This window comes from Perognathus longimembris, chromosome 23 (genome assembly GCF_023159225.1).
Source record: "Perognathus longimembris pacificus isolate PPM17 chromosome 23, ASM2315922v1, whole genome shotgun sequence".
Classification (NCBI taxonomy): Eukaryota; Metazoa; Chordata; class Mammalia; order Rodentia; family Heteromyidae; genus Perognathus; species Perognathus longimembris.
Genome location: NC_063183.1, coordinates 27,139,644 through 27,158,500, shown reverse-complemented (window position 1 = coordinate 27,158,500; position 18,857 = coordinate 27,139,644). Strand labels below are relative to the sequence as shown.

The 18,857-nt window shown below is 37.5% G+C and overlaps 1 protein-coding gene across 4 annotated transcripts in view; it reads right to left on the bottom strand.

The window, feature by feature from the left end:
• The window catches only part of Trpm7 (transient receptor potential cation channel subfamily M member 7), a 71,352-nt gene that overhangs the window by 18,146 nt on the left and 34,349 nt on the right, over positions 1–18,857 (bottom strand). For all 4 annotated transcript variants that reach the window (XR_007208801.1, XM_048332428.1, XM_048332429.1 and 1 more), the window contains exons 16-26: positions 17,711–17,991; positions 14,893–15,121; positions 13,637–13,792; positions 13,412–13,555; positions 11,971–12,099; positions 10,421–10,699; positions 6,769–6,943; positions 5,698–5,824; positions 4,618–4,802; positions 2,532–2,664; positions 262–977 (exon numbers count right to left, since the gene is read on the bottom strand). Coding sequence is in view for 3 of the 4 variants with exons in the window: in XM_048332428.1 (XP_048188385.1) it covers positions 262–977; positions 2,532–2,664; positions 4,618–4,802; positions 5,698–5,824; positions 6,769–6,943; positions 10,421–10,699; positions 11,971–12,099; positions 13,412–13,555; positions 13,637–13,792; positions 14,893–15,121; positions 17,711–17,991 (2,554 nt within the window). In the remaining variant the exon portion in view is untranslated. The remainder of the gene's footprint in view (positions 1–261; positions 978–2,531; positions 2,665–4,617; positions 4,803–5,697; positions 5,825–6,768; positions 6,944–10,420; positions 10,700–11,970; positions 12,100–13,411; positions 13,556–13,636; positions 13,793–14,892; positions 15,122–17,710; positions 17,992–18,857) is intronic.

Sequence of the window (18,857 nt, the reverse complement as noted above, 5' to 3'; positions counted from 1 at the left end):
ATGAAGATACATCCAAATTCAAAAGACAGAGCCTATGAAATTACAGTGAATCACTACACACACACACGCCAAGTATTATAGCCAAATTAAACTTATTTTCCCTACTTCTGATTCCTTTAAAACATTTGAGACTATATGAAAAGACAGTTCCATTTGTCACACAGTACGTGCCTTTAATAATTTGCTTACATTTTTCTACGGTGAGAGCTTTTTCATGCGATAAGTAATATTGCTATACAGACAAGAGTTTGTCAAACTTACCTACAAATGCTCCAAATTCTACATTATCTCCTTCTGCAGCTTTAGAGAAGACAGCTTCGTGATCTTTGGTTATGGTTTCCAAGTGGCTTTTGCAACTTGGCTGGGAGGGGGTGCTAACAGAAAATTTGGTTGGTGGGGATGACAGATGTGGTGTGCTGTTTGGTGAACTGCCTACTTTTTGAGTTTTATTAAATAATTTTAAGACTTCTACCCCATGTCGTCTTTGTCGCAGTTCTGGAGGAGAAATGGCACTTGGGAATAAGGCACCACAAGAGGAACCAGCCTCTGGAAAACCAAATTCTTTTCTCTGGGGGATTACAGACAAGTCTTGACCAAGTATGTTATAATCAGGATCCTTTTCATCTTTCATGAACATATTAGAAAGAAAGAGATTATTACTATCAAGATCACCTTGCGGAAGAGAGGAGCTCAGTGTATTTACAGCACTGTGTTTTTTCCACACAGAAGGTCTTGTGGGACCATCATCTATCAGGTTTTGAGCCAAATGTTTGGAAATACTCAGTTCTCTTGTGATCTCATTGTGAACTTTGCTTGCTTCAGAAGCTTTCTGGGCAGTGAGTGTTTTTAGTGTATCTACTGTCAGGGCTGAAAGGTCTTGCAGATGTCCAATTTGAGAATCTAAGGACTGTAGAGATCTTTTTATGTAGTTGACACGGTCTCCAACTTCTTTAATCTGAATGCACATCTGCTCCACTCTGCAGGGGAGAAAACAGGCTTTTTACAATGTCAAAATGAATACAGAAATTCTTGTGGTAGTCTCAATAAATGATGACAGAATAAAAGAAATTTCATAAATATCCAAACAAGTTATAAAAATAAGGTATATGGAATGGTAGATAATGGCTCAAGTGGTAGAACACAGACATAAGCAAAAAAGCTAAGTGAGAATGTAAAGTCCTTTAGTACAAGTATGCGTGCATGCTTGCTCACACAGTGTTATTTATTTATAACGCATACCCATGTTTAAGAGGATGCTAGTCCAATTTTTAAAACAAAGGTTTCAAAAACAAAAATAATATTAGTCCTGGGGCTTAAACTAGGGGGCCGGGGCGCTGTCCCTGAGCTCCTTTTGCTCAAGGCAAGTGCTCTAGACCACTTGAACCAGAGTGCCACTTCCGGTTTTCTGATGGTTAATTGGAGATAAGAGTCTCAGGAACTTTCCTGCCTGGGCTCCTTTCAAATGACCATCCTCAGATCTCAGCCTCCTTAGTATCTAGGATTACAGGTATGAGCCACTGGCGCCTGACTGCAAATTAAAAAAGAAAAAAATTCTACAGGCTAGTAATTCTAATTTCCTCCCATCAAAATAGGTACACAGCTACATATACTATGAACTACCACTAATGCAACTTAACAAACACCACATGCTTCCAGAATGTAAGGAAACCAACCAAAAGAAAGGTTTTTTAAATATGTAGCATAGTTTCATTTTTCTCTCTGAATACTGAAGAACATTAACTTCTCTATCTTTTGTAACTACAGTCAAAAAGTTGCCAGAATGCTGGGGATTTAGCTCAATGGTAGAGTTCTTGTCAAGCATGTGTGAAACACCATCAAAAAAGGAACTATATGGGCAGAGGTGGGAGAGGGAAACTAGGGGAAAGCAAAGGAATGGTGACACTGTCCAAAAAGAAACACACTTATTACCTGACTTTATGAAATGGTAACCCTGTACAATACCTTAATAAAAGTGTATTTTTTTTTTTTTTGGCCAGTCCTGAGACTTGGACTCAGGGCCTGAGCACTGTCCCTGGCTTCTTTTTGCTCAAGGCTAGCACTCTGCCACTTGAGTCACAGCACCACTTCTGGCCATTTTCTGTATATGTGGTGCTGGGGAATCGAACCCAGGGCCTCATGTATATGAGGCAAGCACTCTTGCCACTAGGCCATATCTCCAGCCCCTACAGCCAGAACTGGCGCTGTGGCTCAAGTGGCAGAGTACTAGCCTTGAGCAAAAAGAAGCCAAGGACAGTGCTCAGGCCCTGAGTTCAAGCCCCAGGACTGGCCAAAAAAAAAAAAAAGTGTATTTTTAAAAAGGGGGGGGAGGGAGAGGAAAGTACCAAGATGCTGGCTGCTTTACATTAAGTAGTTAAAAAAAAGTAAAAAGAATGGAGTTGTCTTCCCAATAGATAATAAATTTAAATACGTATTTAAAAATGTTTGACAAAATAAACCAACAACCATGGGTAATAGGCATTAATAAAATCTAGTCTGACATGTAATTATAATAGTTAAAAAAACTTCTAGACCTTTCAAAAGTGACACGTATTCTCTCTTCACTTCCAGAATGGAATTTGTCATCTTTTTCATTAAAGTACATTTCAACACATTGCTCTTCAAAATCATGAAGTTTCTTTTGATCTTCTTCTGTTAAGAAAAGTTCTAAGGGAAAAAAAGGGAAAAACTATCAATAAGGGTTATCAAATTTTAGCTCATGAGTCTTGTGAATTAGTCAGGTTCTGGCGCATTACTGCTCTTTTGTTTTACTGCTGTATTTTTAGACACTAGACTGTTTTCTTTTAAATAGCATTTCCTACACCACAAACCCTCCTCTTACCTTTCCCTCCTGTATCTAAGTCGGAGGAACTGAAGAATTTAATTTGATAAACCAGACAATGAACATTTTAAATGCATTTTGACATGGCAATGATAGTTTCAGGAAGTACATAAAATATACTAAAATTGTTACAGTTTAGGTAGCAGTGTAAGTATTTCGTAGAACAGCTAAGGTATTATAGTTTACGTTACCACTTTAATTAGACACTGACTTCCCAACAGACATTTAACATTAAATTTACTTTTACAGATACTAGATTATATCTAAATATTCCTTCATACCCAGAAATAAAACCGCACTCTTACAGCCAACTGATATTCGACAAAGGAGCTAAAGACATACAATGGAATAAACATAGCCTCTTCAACTACTGGTGCTGGGAGAACTGGGCAGCCATATGCAGAAAACTCAAAGTAGACCCAAGCCTATCACCATGCACCAAGATCAACTCAAAATGGATCAAGGACCTCAATATCAGACCTGAATCCTTGAAACTACTGAAGGACAGAGTAGGAAAGACACTAGAACTTATAGGCACAGGAAGGAACTTCCTGAATAGATCCCAGGGGCACAACAAATAGGGGAAAGACTCAACAAATGGGACTACTACAAATTAAAAAGTTTCTGCACAGCTAAGGTCATAGCCACCAAAATAGAAAGACAGCCAACGATATGGGAAAGGATATTTACCAGCACAGCAACAGACAAAGGCCTCATATCTGTCATCTACAGAGAACTCAAAAAACTAAGCCCCTCCAAGCCCAATAAACCTATTAGGAAATGGGCAAAAGAGCTAAAGAGAGACTTCACAAGAGAAGATATAAAAATGGCAAAGAAACACATGAGGAAATGCTCAACATCCCTGGTAGTAAAGAAAATGCAAATAAAAACAACCCTGAGATACCACCTCACCCCAGTTAGAATGGCCTATACTCTGAACTCAGGAAACAACAAATGCTGGAGGGGGTGCGGGGAAAGAGGAACCCTTCTCCATTGTTGGTGGGAGTGCAAATTAGTACAACCACTTTGGAGAACAGTATGGAGGTTTCTCAAAAAGCTCAATATAGACCTACCCTATGACCCAGCCATACCACTCCTAGGCATCTATCCTAAACAGCAAAATCCAAGATATCAAAAAGGCATTTGTACTTCCATGTTTATCGCGGCACAGTTCACAATAGCCAAAATTTGGAAACAACCCAGATGCCCCTCCACAGACGAATGGATCCAAAAAATATGGTACTTATACACAATGGAATACTACATAGCGATTAGGAATGGTGAAATATTGTTATTCGCAGGGAAATGGTCAGAACTCGAACAAATAATGTTGAGTGAGACAAGCCTAGAACACAGAAAACAAAGGGGCATGATCTCCCTGATATATGACTGTTAACAAAGGGAGATGGAGAGACAGTAGAGACCAAGTCTGTGAACACTGTATATGTGCTTGATACATTGTATATTGCATATGGGTCTACCTGACCTAGACAAGGGATGGAAAAACAGGTTGTAAGATATCACAAGAAATGTACACACTGCCCTACTATGTAACTGCACCCTCTTTGCACAACACCTTGTAAAAAAATTTATGTTCAATTAATAATAAAAAAATATTAAAAAAAATAAAATAAAATAAATAAATATTCCTTCATGCTCAAGCAAATTTTACAAAAGTGTTCATGATAGCAACCAGCTAAGCCATTGAAATAAAGTAGCCTTCAGCTAATGTTAAGAAAGGATCAAATTAAAATATCCACTTGATTTATTTTACATACTTGGTCCATCAGAAGTCTTATCTTTCTTTCTTCTTTTACACACACAGCAAAACAGAGAGACAATATGGCTAAGAATGATGAGTGGAGGAGGCAGGACTGGTTTTTCATGATAAGCCATGATAAAATGGTAGCGCTGGTACTTCCATACGATATTGGAAATTGCCTTCACTTGTAAATACACATTACTAGAGTAACAAGGAATAAAAATAAAACAAATTTAGCTAATTATATTTATAAAACATATGACTATTATTGAAGATGTGATTGTAATTCTTACTAAAATAAATAAGGATTCAAAAGTATACCCTTCCATCCACAAAACTAAAAGAACTAGAAAACCACCCAGATGCAACAAAATAAGGTGAAGGTGATCGAGAACTTTAATAGTAACCTCTCAATTGAGCAGAAAAAAGTAATTTTAAGGTTTTTTGGTTTTTTTAGTGGTACCTGGGTCTGAATTTAGGGCATGCTAGGCAAGTATTCTATACTTAAGCCACATCTCCCAAACCATTTTCCTTAGCTATTTATTTATTTATTTGTTTGTTTGTTTTTGTGCTTGTCCTGAGCTTGAACTCAAGGCCTGGGTGCTATCCCTGAGCTTTTTTTTTTTTCCCTTTTGCTCAAGGTTAGTGCTTTACTACTAGAGCCACAACTCCACTTCCAGCTTTTTAAGTGGTTAATCAGAGAGTAGAGTCTCATGGACCTTTCTGCTCAGGCTGGCTTAGAACTGTGTTCCTCAGATCTCAGCCAGTATACTGAGTAGGTAGGATCACAGGGGTGAGTCCCTGGCACCCATTTGTTGATTAGCTTTCTCGCTCAAGGCTAGTGCACTCTACCACTTGAGCCACAGCTCCACTTCTGGCTTTTTGGTGGTTAAATGGAGATAAGAGTCTCACAGACTTTCCTGCCCAGGATGGTTCTGAACCATAATCCTCAGACCTCAAGCTCCTGAGTAGGCTGGATTACAGATGTGAGCCACCAGTGTTTGGCTTACTTTTTAGACTGTAAATGTTTCCTTCAAAATAAGTAAAACTAGGTATTAAACGATCTCTATAATAAGCAATTAAATGAAATTCTTACTTGAAAAATGCGATAAGAAGATTAACCATAATGATATACTGTACAAAGAGGTAGACTGCTTGAAGAAATGGAGTCAGCCATGTCCCAGGACCACAGATTTCTTTGACAGTGCTATCATTTGCACACACTGCAGGGAGAAAAAAAAAAAAGAATCTGAGATACATCCACTGTATTCCAGAAAGCAGGCTATGAAGGTATCACAGAACTGCCCTTCCAGGCAGAGTTTAGCATAAGAACTGCTAAGGAACGTAAAATTCTTGGGTTCAGCTACACTATAACTTTTTTTTTTGCCAGTCCTGGGGCTTGGACGCATGGCCTGAGCACTGTCCCTGCCTTCTTTTTGCTCAAGGCTAGCACTCTACCACTTGAGCCACAGCGCCTTCTGGCCTTTTCTGTTTATGTGGTGCTAAGGAAATGAATCCAGGGCTTCATGAATGCAAGGCAAGCACTTTACCACTAAGCCATATTCCAAGGCCCACTGTAACATTTCTGTAATAAAAATATCTGAGATTTAAAGTATGAAAGACTCACAACAAGCTCCAAAATATACAAAGGTGAAGATTATTGGGTTCATTATCGGGTTGAAGGAACTGCCGAAGTGCTTTTCAAACACCAAGTGGCTAGACTTGCAATGTTTCTGAAGCTAGAATAGTGCTAAGCACAAACAAGGAAGGGAAGAGCTTTAACACTTGCCATGCATTGGTAAAAACATAAAACTTAGTGAGGGCAAGTATTAGAATAATCATGAATTAGTGAAGATTTCCACATAAATATTTTTAGCACACTCAGTAATTGTATTCATCATTAAAATTATTATAATAGCTGTTATTATTCCTTTAAATGGTTTGATAGGCACACAAATATTATTAATCGCCTTTCATTAAAGTTTTATGAGCTGATGTCTGCTCTATTCAGAGTAGTTTAAGAGAGTAAAGACCTAAGAAAAGAATGAAGGAAACTGAGAAACTATAGCTAAATCTGTGTAAAACTACACAACAGATTACAAAAATGCAGTATGGTCTAAAAACTACAAGCTAACCAAAAGATAATACTATAAGTATAAATCCTTACCATCAATTTCATATGCATAAACTTCACCAAAAATCATCCAGTATGGATGAAACACTATGTCTTTAGCAAGAGTCCAAGATGGTTCTTCATGGGGATATAGTATTGCCTTTCTGGGAACACCAAAACTAAGTAATACAAGAGCCATAATCACTACAATGTAGAACATATTGGCCACCTGTTAAAAAAATAAATAAATACTGTTAAAATACAAGGCAATTGAGCCTTCATCTTAAAACTGTTTCTAATATGCTAATAGAAAAACAGAAATCTTTTGAGTTTTGGGTTTTTGTTTGTTTTTTTAAATTTCCAGTAGCAGTATTCAGGGAATTTTTTTCTTTCCTTTTTTTTTTCAGGGGTGGGTGCTGGTTCTGGGGCTTGAACTCAGGGTCTGCATGCTGTCCCTGAGCTTTTTTTTTTTTTTTTTTTTTTTCTCATTGCTACTGCTCTATCACTTGAGCCACAGCTCCAACTCCAGCTTTTGTTGAATAGTTTATTGGAGATAAGAATCTCATGGAATTTCCTGCCTGGGCTGGCTTCAAACCACAATCCTTAGATCTCAGCCTCCTGAGCAGCTAGGATTACAGGCACAAGCCATCAGCACCCAGCTGTTCAGGGAAATCTTAATACTGCAGCATTATGACTTAACATCAACGATTTTTTTTTTTTTTAACAGTTCTGGGCTTTGGACTCAGGGCCTGAGCACTGTCCCTGGCTTCTTTTTGCTCAAGGCTAGCACTCTGCCACTTGAGCCACAGCGCCACTTCTGGCCATTTTCTATATGTGAGGTGCTGGGGAATTGAACCCAGGGCTTCATGTATACGAGCACTCTTGCCACTAGGCCATATTCCCAGCCCCAGGAATTTGTATTTTTAAAAAGAAAAAAATCTGTGAAGCTAAGCAAACCATTAACATTTTTATCTCTATAATGAACTGTATCAATGTTTTGTTCAAACTGGAGTCTATACATCTCTGCGATACAGAGAATTTTTTTTAAAGTACGGACCCATGTGAAGATTTAGGAAATGAATTTCACTCTTAAAGTCCTTTTATAATGGAGGAGCACACTCTCTTTTGGACATAGTCTTTGTTAACTGTCCTTTGCTTATTACTTCATAAAACAAAGGCATATTTAACACCTGTCCTGAACTAGTGCCTGGTCCTTGAGCATGAAAATGCCAAGCAACAAAATGAATCATGAGTATTTGGGCAACAAGTTCTTTTGCAAGTTACAGGTAGTTTTCTCTACTTCAACAACATTGAAAAGAGTCTAGCTGACTCACCATCTATTAATTGATTGAAAAATAAGCTCTGCACCTTATCCAAATTTTAAGAAAAAAATGTTTTAAAATATTTCTATCTTTAATTCCTAATTACTTTTTAAGCTGTACAAATTCTCGTTATTTACATCTAAAACAGTGAATGTTTTCTCACCCAAAAACATAATATTCATCCAAGAATATTAACCTAGGTAGGGAGAACCTCTCATATGAATCAAAAGATTGCATTTACAACAAATGTACACTTTATTATACTGTGAAATAAAAATAAGTACAGGACTGGGAAGGTAGCTTAGTGGTAGAATGTTTCCCTAGCATGCCTGAAGCCCTGGGTTCGATTCCTCAGTACCACATAAACAGAAAAAGCCAGAAGTGACTCTGGCTCAAGTGGTAGAGTGCTAGCCTTGAGCAAAAGAAGCTCGGGACAGCGCCCAGGGTTCAAGCCCCAGAACTGGCAAAAAAAAAAAAAAAAAGTATAATAAGCCAATTCAAAGAACATTACTATTTAACATATTTAAAAGTGAATATAGGGGCTGGGGATATGGCCTAGTGGCAAGAGTGCTTGCCTCGTATACATGAGGCCCTGGGTTCAATTCCCCAGCACCACATATACAGAAAACGGCCAAAAGTGGCGCTGTGGCTCAAGTGGCAGAGTGCTAGCCTTGAGCAAAAAGAAGCCAGGGACAGTGCTCAGGCCCTGAGTCCAAGCCCCAGGACTGGCCAAAAAAAAAAAAAAAAAAAGTGAATATAATGTGACAATGACAATAAAGGCAGGAGTGGTAAAAGTATGGTAAAAATACTAAATGTGAGGAGGAAAACTTCAGTGGTTTACAAGATTTTTACAGAGTCAAATTAGACAAATATGTCTTCATAAAAGTCTGGGGCTGTACTGCAATGCTCGGTACAGTCTTACATAGCAGTAAATAATAAACATTAAAAAGTACCTGGCTAATATTATAATACAACTATCATATTAATGCTACTCAGTATTTTTACAGAGCTTTTTCTACTTCTAATTTCTTTGTCCATCTAAACAATACATATTTACTAATGACAAACTAGTTTACATGTAAAGGTTCTAGAGTAAGTACTAGAGAAGGACTGGAAATGTGACTTAGTGGTAGAGTGCTTGCTTAGCATGCATGAAGCCCTGGGTTCGATTCTTCAGTACCACAAAGAAAAAAAGCCAGAAGTGGCTCAAGTGGTAGAGGGGTAGTCTTGAGCACAGAGACGCGCAGGGACAGTGTCCAGGCTCTGAGTTCAAGCTCCAGGACTGGCAAAAAAAAGAGAAAGTACTAAAGAAATAAAAGTAACTAAAGCTTAACAAGTTTCCTACTCCAGGTAGTTTACAGTCTAAATAATCCAGTAAGATTTAATCAATTTAACAATTTAAATATGGCAGGCACAGAGACTGCCAGGCATGGTGGTTACGTATCTGTACTTGCAGCACTGACTACATAGGAGGAATGAGAGTTCAAGGCCAGTTTGAACTACAGAGCAAAACCCTGTGTCAGAAAAATCAATAGAGGTGATCCTTCTGTGGCACCCTTCCAAGCAGCTGGCATTACAGGCATGCACTACTATACCCTACTTAAAAAGAAAAAATGTAAAGACCTGTAAGATTACAGAACAGATTAGAAGAGCCAAGAATATATGGCATAGGGCTAAAAGGAAGAAACAAAAGGGTACAAAGGATTGTTATTTCTTACAACTTCATGTAAATATGTAATTATCTCAAAAAAAAAAGGAAAGAGGGCAGGAGGGACAGCAGAAAGGACAGTGGGAGGGAGGGACAAGGGGCAGGAGGAAGAGACAGGAAATGGGAGGAAAGGAAGGAAAGAGGGAGGGAGGCATGAGGGAGGGACAGTATGCAGGCATACAAGGGAAAACTGGGCGGGGCTTTGGATTTAATTTAGTACACTGATCTTTTGGAACAATGCAAAAATCATTAAAACTGTTTTAAGATGGAGAAGTGACATATTCAGATTTGCATTTTGACATATCACTCTAGTTACAATGTAGTTTGAAGGCAAGCCAGATTGGTTGTGATGAGATTACTAATCTAGTAAAGGTGCTAGAAGACATGGTTTACTTTAGATTATCAGCAGTAAAGATGCAAAGAAATATACGGATAATTCCTATTTTCATTCTGTGTCTGTATACTGGCAAATAGCATTTTAAAAATGAAAGCATTTCAAGATAATACCAAAAATGTTTTTTCTAACTGTATATTAATTTTTAAAAAGGTAATGAAAGAATGATAGGGAAATAAAATAAACATGAACTAACACACATTACTGGTTCAAGTTAAACTATGCTAAAAATTCAAGAAAATAATGAAACCCATTAGTAGTAGCAGACAGCTGTCAACTTACCATTTTTCCAATCATCATTACATAAGGTCCTGCCTGTTGATTTACAGCTAGAAAATCTAGCAAACGCACATACCAAAATATTATGTTAAGACAGTAAATTAATCTTCCAGCCAGAAAAACATGATTATCATAGGCATTCTCAAAGTTCCACTTTGCTCCATATCTTAGTCCAAATCCAATGAAGAAAGAAATTATGGCAATTGTGTCACTGACGTTGAAGTAATCACTGAACCACACTTTAATCTTCTGGCTTATCTTCCCAGCTTCAGACATAAAGATCTAAAGGTTTAACAAGAACAAACAAGTTTCAGTTTCTTCCTATAAAACACACAGTTTTGGACTGGGAATGTGGCCTAGTGGTAGAGTGCTTGCCTAGCATGCATGAAGCCCTGGGTTTGGTTCCTCAGCACCACATAAACAGAAAGTGGTGCTGGAAGTGGTGCTGTGGCTCGTGGTGGAGTGCTAGCCTACAGCAAAAAGCAGCCCAGGGACAGTGCCCAATCCCTGAGTTCAAGCCCCAGGACTGGCCAACAAAACAAAACAGTTTTCCATTACATTACCATAGCAGTTTAGTTGTATTTTTAAGGTTTTAAAGTGCTTTTAATCTGCTATCTTGGCATTTGATAATGTACTTAATAAACCAAACAGTAAGACAGCAGAGACAAAGACTTCTAATAAGTGACCTGCTCTACTGAGACAATTAAGAAGCCAAAACCTTGAAAAAACCTGGCTTCACACTGGCTAGACAGGTGCCCTATCAGTTAAGCAGCATCCCCATCCCCATAAAACAATTCTGTAGACCTGGAATGCTGAAAAGGTGTTTTATTTTAAATTGAGATGCGAGTTGGACATGCCTGGAGTATTTTTCATAGATACCATATATGCAGAAAGTAAATAATGCAATAGTTTAGGTTGCTGTGTTTATCTAACTTATTTTAAAACATTCACTATTTCTCTTGAATAAATTAAAAAGTGCTTTTTGAGATGAATGATACATTCATAGCTTCAATATCCTGAGTATTTAAGTTCTAAATACTGAAGAGTCTTACTTTTGTGCCACTGATGAAATGAAATCCTATCTAAGAAGGTGAATTTCCTTGCAGAGCCATGTCCTACCCTCCTGTGGAGCCTTTGCTAGCAAAGTAGAATCCATCCTCAAATAATGCCTTTGTAATTGTATAATTCAACAATACAGCTTAATTTAGTGTTATAAATGTGGGACAGTACTGTGAATTGCTAGTAAGCTGACCTTGTAGAAAAATGAACAACAACAACAAAAAACACATTATTTTTTGCTCAATTTTTAAAAAGGTAAAATAAAATCTTACCTATATGGGTTTGATTATATAGAAACTAGCAACACAATCTCTAAATAATGAAACATACACAATCTCCAATGTTCTACACTTCTGTAATGTTACCACCCACTGGAATTACAAATACACACACCTACATATATAACTATAATGAAGCAAGAAAGAAAAAAGATCCTCCATATACAGTAAGTTACTGGTAGGACAAACTAAACACATACCAGACTAAACACATACCTCACGGACTTTCTCAATGGCATAGGTAAAAATATAAGCAATAACAATCCATTCTTGAACTGAAGGTAACTGTTCCATTTGTACAAGAACTACAAATGTATAAAGCATCAGAAATCCTAAATATGCCAGCTAATAAAAAAAAAAGACACAAAAGTCATACAAATGAAGTTAATCACAGAGCAAAAGTATTATGGACATTTTCATGAATTATACAAACTTATCTGAGCACTATGGCAGGCTAAGGAAATAAACTACAATAAAGAAAAAAAGAAAAGAGAAATCCCTATAGCCACCAGGGTTGGCTATTGGGTTTTGGTTTTTTGTTTTTGGTTGAACTCTGGGCCTGGGCACTATCCCTGAGCTCTTCAGCTCAAGGCTAGTGCTCTACCCACTTTGAGCCACCGCACCACTTCCAGTTTTCTGGTGGTTAACTGGAGATAGATATGGACTTTCCTGTCGGGGCTGACTTTGAATCACGATCCTCAGATCTCAGCCTCCCGAGTAGCTAGGATTAAAGGCTTGTGCCAATGGAGCCCAGCTGGGTTGGTTATTTGTAAGTAGCCATTCATGTGAGAGAAATGTAACAACTCCCACATTATTTCTCCTAGTAGGGACAGAATTTGGGAAACTAGATAACTGAAATATGCATATAGGAGGGAAGAATGAGACATTTCTTAGTGAGAAGGAAATGACAAATTAGGCTTGGGTTAATGGGCATGCGAGTGGGTAAGACAACAATGACTGAAGGAACAAATTCCGAAATGCCCAGATTAGTAGAAAGCCATTTGTAGTTTTAGGCAACTGTCCCAATAGTGATGAAAATAAAAACAACACAAGAAACACGGAGAGACATTTCCTGGGAATACAAGTCCAAAGCTCCTTCACTTAAGACTCATTGCCTGGTTCAAAGTGGGGGCTGATATGCTTTTCATATGTTGTGTCCACTTTGAAGAGAGTGACTTAAGAGCCAAATAAAAGTTTATAACAACTATACATGACATTTTAAATTTCTCCATGCATATATGCTCATTAGGATACCAGATTAAACTCATTTTTCTATAAGGCAAGAGAAAAGACAATATAGCAATGTAGTAGGTAAAAAGATACAAAGAAATTTTGTTTGTATCAGTTTCCTTTGGTAAATCTTTCAGAATTCAGTATTATTTATTTGTTACTCACTTGGAAAGAATTATGGTTATCAATTATCTGTTCAGTAAATTTTTATTTCCAGTTAAAACTATGTTATTATATCATTCTAGAACTTAGTAATGTAGAAGAAACAAATCCAAACTTATTCTAAATAAAAAATACATTTTCAGTGATCAAGATTAGTATAGACTGTAGGTCAAAGGTTTCCCAAATCAGAGCTTTTAAAACCATCTTTCTCTCCCGTAGTGCCAAAACAAAACAAAAACCATGCATATACAATTTAAAAGCATACCGTGTTGAACCAGAACTTTACAATTGGTGCATGATAAAAGGCATAAAACTTTCGTGTGATTGGAAGCTTTTTTGATTTTATATGTATTTCCATTTCATTCTTTCCTTCATTACCATCCAAAATCCTGATTTCTTTAAACACTTCCTAAAAATAAAAATAAACACATATACTTATTGTATACTGATTCACAATAAACATATTTACTATGGAATGTCTCTTTCTTACCATGGGGATCTCTTCTGCTATGTTTTGAAAGTTGTTTTCACTATCTTCCATTGTCATCTGATGGGCATCTTGAGATTGTGGGATGTGAGACATTTCAGCCTTGGTTTTATATTCCAGCATTAATATGGCAGGTGGAACTAAAATGCTTAATATGACCTACAATTTCCAAAAATAGCAAAGTTTGCATTTTAACATACGTGACATTTGAGAATATAATGGAACCATTAGATGACATTAAGTTATCTCGTGATTGTTAGCATTCGCTGTAGAAGTATAGGGGCAAAATGAATTTTTTTTAATATACGCTATCTAATAAAGTTAAATTGGTTTTGTTTTGCTAGGTGGCACTCTACCCCTTGAGCTACGTCTTATGTTGCTGTTGTTACTCAAATAGCTTCATGCTTATGCTGAGGCTAGCCTAGACCAGGACCCTCCTCTTTATGCTTTCCACACAGCTGAGATGACAGGTGTGCACTATTATGCTCAGTTTGTTTACATGAGGTCTCATGAATTTTTGCCTCCTGAATAGCTAGGACTATAGGTGTGACCCCCCCCCCCCCATGCCAGATTAAACTGTGTTATAAGGACGCTAGCACCAAATATATTTTAATAGGTTGTCCTTGACATAAAATCAGGTAACAGTGTGCACAGGAAAAATATTTTTCTTTAAACAAGACTCAAGCATTATGAAGGTGCTAGTACTTCATTTTATCTCTTGTCTGTTTGTATGTGGTCCATATAACATGATTTGTATTTCCATTTGTAACTAAAATTTTAGTGTTTTTCATCTTTTCATGGCTGCTCATTTATTTTATTTTATTTTTTTGCCAGTCCTGGGGCTTGAACTCAGGGCCTGAGCACTGTCCCTGGCTTCTTTTTGCTCAAGGCCAGCACTCAAGCCCTTAAGCCATAGCGCAAGTCCAGCTTTTTTCTATATATGTGGTGCTGAGGAACTGAACCCAGGGCTTCATATATACAAGGCAAGCACTCTACCACTAGGTCATATTCCCAGCCCCATGACTGCTCATTTAATGCCAATATTCCCCAACATCTGTTGCCTTCATACTTCTCACTCACAGAGGGCCAATAACTGAACACACTTGAGTAAAAGTATGTTTTACTATATAAACACACATTAAATAGGTAAATGTATCAATATGAAGATATATACATATATATGTACATGCATATATATATATTCTTCTATTCTTTGTATCTAATCACATACTTTAAGTCAAATTATTTCTAAAGTGTACCTTATACCAGGAATTTTTTCTCATATTCAGCCTGCCCATCCACATATCAGATAACAACATCTGTGTACAGGTATGGGCTACAAAAGGCCTCAGTCTTGAAGAAACTGCTAACTTCAAGCAGGTTGAATTGCTCCAATTTTTCAATTCATAAGTGAGTAATTTCATAGCCATGGTTTCATCTTGTCTGAAGGACTGTTCCAGTAATTCAACGGCAAGCTGACCAAAATCACTACAAAAGATAAAGGTCAAAATACACTAAGATTAACAAACTGCAGTGGGTTTTCTTTGTTGTTTTTTTCTCTTATCTGGTGTTGGGAATTGAATCCACAGCCTAGAACATGCCAGGCAAGCACTCTTCAACTGAACTACATTCCTCAAAAGTCTTGTAATCTTAAATTTTTTCCTAACATTTTCCAATATTAATACTTTCATACATATTTATGGAATTATGAGCCATTAGAATTATGGTAGCTCTATGTTCAGAATTTTCATGATTCCCATGTGGAAATCATTATTATATAATATAATATAATATAATATAATATATATATTAAAAGAGACTGAAAAGTGAAACCAGTGTCCTTTAAGCTCCTAGTCTTAGAGAACACTACATATAACATATATAGAGGGAATCTTAGTGGGAGATAAAACTGACAATGATACATTCATTGTCCTTATATCTCATTTCACAGAAAAAAAAAATTGGTACCTAGTAAAGAAGAGAATAATGTGGCTAGAGACTAACCTAATCAGGAGAAGTATAAGTCTTAACTCTACACTTAGTAATCCTAAGATCTCTAAGTTATTTTCAGTATAAATGGCTATTCATTTTCAAAACAGCCCATTTAGGGACAACAAGGTCTAAGTGCCTATTATAAAACATCTTCAATTATTTTGATAATTCTGCCAAACAGCCTTGGCTCTGCTTATAATCCTAGCTATTCGGGAGGCTGAGATCTGAGGATTGCTGTTCAAAGCCAGCCAAGGCAAGAAAGTCCATGATACTCTTACCTCTAATTAATCACTAAAAAGTTGGAAATGTGGCTGGGGATATGGCCTAGTGGCAAGAGTGTTTGCCGCGTATACATGAGGCTCTAGGTTCAATTCCCCAGCACCACATATACAGAAAATGGCCAGAAGTGGCGCTGTGGCTCAAGTGGCAGAGTGCTAGCCTTGAGCAAGAAGAAGCCAGGGACAGTGCTCAGGCCCTGAGTCCAAGCCCCAGGACTGGCCAAAAAAATAAATAAATAAATAAATAAATAAATAAAAAGTTGGAAATGTGGTAGAACAATAGCCTTGAGCAAAAAAGCTCAAGGACAGTGCTCAGGGATTAACTTCAAGCCCCGAGTGAAACAAGCGCGCGCACACGCGCACACACACACACACACACACACAAATTTCTCTCTCTCTTTCTCACACACACACAAAATACTTCGATAATGCTTCTCCTAGTAAACAGCCATAGAAACTACTTGATTCTTCTATGTATGTGATTCTATCAGTCCAACTGTCTTCCTAGGTAAATGCAGTTCATTTCCTTAGATGATCACACCTCTCTAATCATACTTTCTTCCATTCCTTATCATTCCCAAATGGAATTCTTAATCCAATTGCTATAATTAGTAAACTGGTATATTCTGGTATGTTTGCTTTCTTGCTGAAATATTTAATTTTTAAATTATTAAAAAACGAAGTAAGGTCTTTTTCACATTCATTTATTTCCAAATCACTAGTTGCATTATTTTGGTGGTACTAGTGACTGAACTCAGGGCCTCTTGCTTGTTAGACAAGCCCCCTACCAATTAAACCATGCCTCTTGTATTTCGGCTTTTTTAGTTTGTTTTTTAGGTAGGGTCTTGCCTGGGCAGGCTTTGAGTCCTGATAATGATCTTCCTCCCAAGTAGGTGGGATTACAAATGTGCACCACCAAAATATGCATCTCCAAATTTAAAAAAAAAAAAAAAGAACAACAACAAAGCTGGGTACAAACAACAAAGCTGCAAGCTAGGCACCAATGACTCACACCTGTAATCCTAACTACTCAGGATGCTGAGATCTCAGGATCGCAGTTCAAAGCCAGCCTGGGCAGCAAAATAACCATCAGAAAAACCAGGAGTGGGGCTGTGACTCAAAGTGGTAGAGCACTAGCCATGAGCACAAAAGCTCGGGGACAGTGTATAGGCCCAGAATTCAAGCCCCATGACTGACAAAAAAAAAAAAAAAGAAAAGACAATGCACTTAAAAACTGCATTATACAGGGGCTTGGAATATGGCCTAGTGGCAAGAGTGCTTGCCTCATACACATGAAGCCCTGGGTTTGATTCCTCAGCACCACGTATATAGAAAAGGCCAGAAGTAGGGGTGGAAATATGGCCTAGTGGCAAGAGTGCTTGCCTCATATACATGAAGGCCTGGGTTCAACTCCCCAGCACCACATATATAGAAAATGGCCAGAAGTGGCGCTGTGGCTCAAGTGGCAGAGTGCTAGCCTTGAGCAAAGAGAAGCCAGGGATAGTGCTCAGGCCCTGAGTCCAAGGCCAGGAGTGGCAAAAAACAAAAAACAAAACAAAATAAACAAACAAACAAAAAAAGGCCAGAAGTAGCGCTGTGGCTCAAGTGGCAGAGTGCTAGCCTTGAGCAAAAAGAAGCCAGGGACAGTGCTCAGGCCCTGATTTCAAGCCCCAGGACTGGGGGGAAAAAACACCCAAAACCAGCATTATACACACATATGATCTCTCTCTTCTCTCTGAGTACAATAGCACTGTTATATTCACTCAAACATCGTTTTTAAGTTGTCAAAGGATAAAACAGCACTTACTTGGAATACTGCTTGAGTTCTTCTGAGGTGTCATCAACCAGGTCACTCTGCTTTGCTTCGTATGCCATTGAGCGGTAGATCTTACAGGCAACCAATGCCTTAGCCATGGATTCTTCACCATGCTGCCATAAGAAGCGGGCCATGACCTGCCTCTTCATAAGGCAAGCCCAAATTAACAATTCATTAAGCGGATAAGGAAAGCGCTTCGTTTCTGGATCATCAATATCTACAATTTCATCTTTGGTTCTTTTCTTCCTTCCTTCTTCCATACTTGTATCAATCTTCAAAAGGAAATAAATATTGAAAGGCTCATTATAATAAGGTCACACAATGTTCACATCAGTGTAAAATTTTTATAGGTTATTCTTTTCTTAATCCATTTTTGCTAAAATACCATTTCAACAAAAAATGCCTGTAGTAAAACTTTCAAAGATTGAAGAGCACACTCTTTTTTAATTATGAAACTATTTTAATGAGTTTTCTCATTTGTTTTTTTAAATTTACATATATCGTCTGGTTCTGCTAATTCTTTTTTTTTTAAATTGAGATTAGGTAACTACATGTATTTCACAGTACACATTTTAACCTTCACAATGGTGAAGATCGTCATTCTAATCTACAAAGCTTATGAACTCTATGAAGTTTAACAATAAAACCACTTCTTCCAGATGGGGTGATATGTACATTTCTTTTGTTTAGTATCATCTGCACCCTCGTTCTCTCATTCCCTCCCTCCCATCACCACCCTTGAGTTGCTTAGTTCACTTTCATCAATGTCCAATGGAGCTGATGGGCCACTCTGCTGTATTTTTTCACCTGCTTTCCATTCATTTTGTGTCCTCCTCTCAACTTCCCTCAGATGAAGAGTACACTATTTCAATTAATATAGATAAAATTTGATGAATAAAAGTTTTAAGTGATCCTTGGTTGTACATAAGAATTAAAAATTTAATAAAACAAGTCAGTTAAAAATTTTAAATCTGGTTATCATATCTGACCTAAATATGAAAAGCTCAATAGTCCCTAATGAAGAGCTGTGCATATAAAATATAAAGAGTCAAAGATATTAACTATCAGTTGGGTACCAACAGCACATACTTGTAATCCTATCTACTCAGGAGTCTGAGATCAAGGTTCAAAGCCAGCA